We start from the raw sequence: 5155 nt of genomic DNA on the forward strand, positions 1-5155 counted from the left end.
TCATATGATTTTATATATATATATATATATATACACACATACACACATAAATTTATAAGCTGCTAATACCACAATGCAGCTACCAGTACACAGATGATGAAAACAATAACTTGAGTAGGTGCTTGGATTTATTCTAGTAGGACCATGGCCATACACACAGAAAATCACGTTTAAAACGCATTTTAAAACCCTCCCCCCAATTTACAGATGCTAACCCCTTTAAGGCACACAGTAAATTTAACCCATAGTCTATACAATCGCACGTTCTTTACAACTTGTTTTCTATTTAGCACTTGTAGTCTGTGGCTACAAAGGTCCCCAAAGGCAATGGGGAAAAAACATTCTGATTGTCTCCAGCGAGCCCTGGATCAGGCTGTCTCCTTCTAGATCCTCTGCACTGTGCCCGTCACGCCGGCAAATCTAGTATATTCTTGCTAATACATTTGAGAAGACTGACTGTGGTACGAGGGTTATGTTCCTAATAAGCTCTTCTGAATGTGCAATGAGCTCTGTCCTTTCCTCTTCTGTTTACTGTTACTCATTCTGTAGTAGCTAGTAAAAAAATAAATAAATCTATAAACATTAAAGAAAAGAGACTATGAGCTTAGCTCACCTTGTTTTATTGGTTTAGTGTTTCTGCGGCTTTTCATATTATTTGATTTATTCTTCTCCTAGACACAGATATGTTAAAAAAAAGTTTAGCAACACTGTTTTTGCCTCCCTCTGATCATCTCACAACGCAGGTAACAATAAGGATGTAACGCGTAACTAACAGGACTATTAGCTAGCATTATTTTCTTTTAAATAACCCTGCAAGAACATTAGTAGGGTATGACCCTGCAGTATCCCAAAGCAGTTTATAAATTATTTAATATATGCTACTAAAGTTCATTGAAATATGAAGAGCAGCTCAGGCCCAGTATCTCCATTAAACCCCACAGGATTTGCTTTCTGGTGTACAGCGTTTATTGCTCGTGTAAGCAACCTCCCTGTAATGCTCCGTTTTCCTTTCAGAGGTTCTTATGTCCATCTATGCTGGAATAAAATGATTTATCAGGGCCCAAAAGGAAGGAGAAGCTTCAAGTAACTAGTGTCATAGATGAACACCCCAAAAAATGGGTCTGAAAATCAAAGCCAGATTGCCATTCGTGTATCTTCTGTGTGGTTTTCAAACTCATGTTTAATTCACCTGGGGTTCTCCTTTCTCAAAGAAAACCAAAAAGGGCAAAAGCTGAACTGCAAAGCTGCCTGCCAGACATGCCCTAGAAGAGAGAGGGGGACAGCTTCAAACGAGGAGGAGGAGGAGGAGGAAGAGACAGAACACAAGTAGTTCCAAAACCAGACGTACTTTAAACCATCTTACACACGTCGCGGAGAAGAGCTGAGCAACAGGAGGAGTGAAACTGTTCCTGACACCTGAAGTTTCAGCGGAACAGCCACCCCCGTGCCTCTGCATTACAAAAGCACGTGTGATATGTGAAAATAAATAAAGTGTCTCGGGCCCAAGACACGGTAGCGGGGCGCAGGCTGGCGCAAAGAAGGGCCCCTAAAGGGAGTCAAGGTGCTTAATCAAAGTGCAGAAAGGCTCAGGCCGGGACTGAGGTACTTCTGTTCACCCACCACTAAGGGGGATCTGGTAGAGCAGCGAGCGTGCATGCAAGTACTCAATAAAAAGCATCAAACCCTGCGGTCTGACACTAACCTTCAACATCACATAATGGCACGTGACTGTAGTTAGAGAGAGTATTTTTGGAGGCATGTGCTTTCATTACTGTGAAATACCTGGGTGCACATGGCTGTAACTACACCCGTGAAGTTACAGTCTGAAACCCTGACCTGGACTTCCCACGAGCTGTTCAGCCTTACGACTCTGAGGAGTTCAGAACAGATATTCTCACCACAGATGTAAATCAGGATCAGATCACTCTTGTGGGTACAGAACAACCTCCCTCAGCTCAGAGAAATCTGAGACACAAACCAGTCCCTACTCTTCACAGCTCTCTCTAAAGAAAATACAAGCAGTCTTGTTTACCTCATCCTCATCTGCATTTTCCTCGTCATCCTCAGACTCCAGAAGCAGCCTCCTCTTTCTTCTGAGACGTTTGACAGGTCTGTCAGCCTCATTCACCTGAGAGCCACTGCTGGTATTAAGATTTCTACTATTTCCCCTGTTTCTGCAATCATCTGGAAAGTCTTTGGTATCGCTAAACATCCAAAATCGAAAACAAACATTGAAACAAACAAAATTGAAAACAAAACTAAAAGTGCAACAATACTCCTCAAGTACTCCCAAGTGCCTCTGTACCTCTTTAGAAGAACGATGATGCCTGAGCTGAGAACCTAAAGAAGTGAATCACATCTGCAGGATTTGCCACGTCCGTATCTTTTAAAAGCACTCGGAAGCACTGACACAGCTCTCGCCACCAGAGCAGCTCGAGAGGGGTTTTTTATTATGCCTTTTTACAACTCTGCAGGAAGTTAAGGCAGCATCCTTATCTGCAGGATGGGGAACTGAGGCGTCAGGCACTCAGCCAGCATCTCCTCAGGCTGGGAATAGAAATGAGGATGGAGCTCTCAAGAGGGGACTTCTGTCGGGCACGGGAGCCTCAAGGGGAAGAGCAAGGTCATCAGCAGGTGCCTCTCGCTCTCACGATTTCAATTCTACTCACAGCAACGCTTTTCTCTAACAGTGTTCTCTTCAAACATTTTAAAACTCAGAACAGGAAGAATCTGGGGTTTCTTTACCTGTCCCTGTGCTGCTGGGAACCCGTTTGAGTACAAAACTTTCCATTCTCAAAGCAATCCATTTGCTCACGGGCTTGGAGATGGAAGCAGGGCACGTCTTCTCTGGGCACTGCAGAAGCAAAGGTAAGGGCAATTATTAAATTAAAATGTTAAAACACCTTTCATGCCACCAGTTCTGTCAAAGTCCTTTCCAAACTTCCATTAAGTGACCCTCGGCATGCCATCGTGAGGGAAGTAATCATTATCTGTGCGCTGGCACGCAGAAAGAGCGTACCACCTCATCAAAGAAAATCCCCTTTTATCTGTAATATTTTAATTTTGGAGAAACCCTGCCTCCTGCAAAAGCGATAAAGGAGGATATAATCTCAAGGCTATAACCAGGACACAGTTACAAATCTTTTTATAGTTCTTTATTCCTAGTAACCCTCTAACTTGAAAGGCAAATGTCAAACAAGTCTGGATACCTTTAATACAGTTGGTTAGTTTTTAAAACTTCTGCCTTTATACATACTTTGCAAGTATGAACATCCTTCAGAGTAGCCTTTAAAAAGAGGATATTATTGATGGGAGAATAGAAACAATTATAGGATAATAAAGGGATATATATCAATCCTCCATCTGAAAGCACACATGAAAACATAAGGAATAACTCCAAAGTATAGTTTGTGTTTACTTTCTCCTCTGATTTGAGCCCATCCTAGTGCAAGTTAATTTATCTTTCATATTTTAATGAAAGACAATTGCAGTGGTCCCCATTACCAGCCATACTTTGCTCAAGTAACTTGACATGCAAATTGTGCACGGAGGCTCCTACATCCACGTCATTCCTGTTCTGCAGTCAGCAGCACCGCCTGCGTGCGCTGCCTTCATCAATCCATTTTCGAATGCACCATTAAACACTTTAAAAGCAAAAAAAAAAAGAAAAAAAGAAAAACCACACCACACAATCCACGACGCTGAGCTATGAGTCACTTGGCTTTTTGTTTAAAGCCATTTTCATAGTCTCCTCACCAGTACTTGTACTCATTCTGCTAAGGCGACTGACATTTTTCATTTCTATCTGATTGCTCCCCGCAGCCCAATAGGGATGTCAGATGGGCCCGGCTGGAAGGGGGCAGGCAGAGCAGCGCGCACGCGTCCCTGCTCCCAGCACAACTCACAGGGCCCTCAGAGACCCATGATTCCAGGCAGGGAAAAGACAAAACGCGTAAGAACCGAGAGCACTTCGAGAGCTCCGCTCAATGAGAAGTCACCGTGATCTATGGGACACGCTTGGACTAAAAGGGTGTGAAAAATTCTTAGTGCTGAGGTGTCCATGCGAGAGCTGGTTCTTCTCCTGATGGATTGGCACCTCCTCAGCTCGCGCAGACAAGGAGGATGATCCGTAATCAGCAGGAGCAGAAGCAAATGCCTCTAAGTGTTAGTGAATCTGCAGAGCTTACAAGGAACTTTGAGATGAGAAAAGCCAGCAGGGAAGACAGGTACGAAGCCTTCCTACCCCAAACCAGAAATAGTTCCATCAAAATCCTGCACAAAGCCAACTGGCTTGCCCGGGCAGGCAATCCCCCGAGAGATCGCTCCCTCCTCACCGAAGAAATTCCCTCAACCAGGGAATCACCTCAGGGACAGCTCTGCCCTGACTAGGGATGGAGCATCACTAACACAGACCTTCCACAGAGAACGAACGCCCTTTCCGTTACTGCACCGGGATGCAGGGGTGATGTTGAAGACAAGGGGACACTGAACGGACTCCAGCTGCTGTCCTGTGGTGCCCGTGTGTCCCAAGTTAATTCCCACATCTCCTGCCACCACCCTAGAAGATCTGTTTTGGTACATGGTGTGAGGTTGTGTGTCACAACCATGTGCTGCCCCGTCTAACCAAGAGCATCTTTAAAATATGACCTTACACCGGATGACAATGGTACTCCTGGGATGAGAGCTCTTCATCCCACTCCCTTCCCAGCACTGGTCTCCACGAGCACTCCCTGGAAGAAGCTCAGGCACACCTGCGAGGGAGCTCTACTAAAACAGTGAGTAATCTAACCAAAAAGGAAACTAGTGGTTTACCAAAGTAAGTGAGGCTGACCAGCTTAACCGAGTGGTCAGGAATGAAAGACCTCAGAGGTTAATACATAAATATTCTGAATTGAGCTCCTGGTTTCTGGAGGACAGGTCTGCAAAGAGCTGAGATATCCCTTGTCCGTTACATTGATGTGTGTGTCCAGTAGCCTGCTTTTATTATGCTGTTAAAATGCATTTTTTCCCTAATTTCAATTACAGTAGCCTTAGAAACCTCAAAACTGTTACGGCTAAGAGTATAACTCTTGACATGAGCCACATGAGAGGAGTTTCTCCAGGATGTTCACCTGAAGATAACTAACACTACCAGGGATTCATCCTGAGCCAGGAA

General features: G+C 44.4%; 1 protein-coding gene across 1 annotated transcript in view; it reads right to left on the reverse strand.

The window, feature by feature from the left end:
* The window catches only part of LOC104280606 (lethal(3)malignant brain tumor-like protein 3), a gene marked incomplete at its 5' end in the record, with an annotated part of 29109 nt that extends 26255 nt beyond the window's left edge, over window positions 1-2854 (reverse strand). Inside the window, 3 exons of the mRNA XM_009878305.1 lie at window positions 614-671; window positions 2033-2141; window positions 2746-2854. Of these exons, the coding sequence (XP_009876607.1) occupies window positions 614-671; window positions 2033-2141; window positions 2746-2854 (276 nt within the window). The remainder of the gene's footprint in view (window positions 1-613; window positions 672-2032; window positions 2142-2745) is intronic.
* Between the last annotated feature and the right edge of the window lie 2301 nt (window positions 2855-5155).

This window comes from Apaloderma vittatum, unplaced genomic scaffold, assembly GCF_000703405.1.
Source record: "Apaloderma vittatum isolate BGI_N311 unplaced genomic scaffold, ASM70340v1 scaffold801, whole genome shotgun sequence".
NCBI classification, from domain to species: domain Eukaryota; kingdom Metazoa; phylum Chordata; class Aves; order Trogoniformes; family Trogonidae; genus Apaloderma; species Apaloderma vittatum.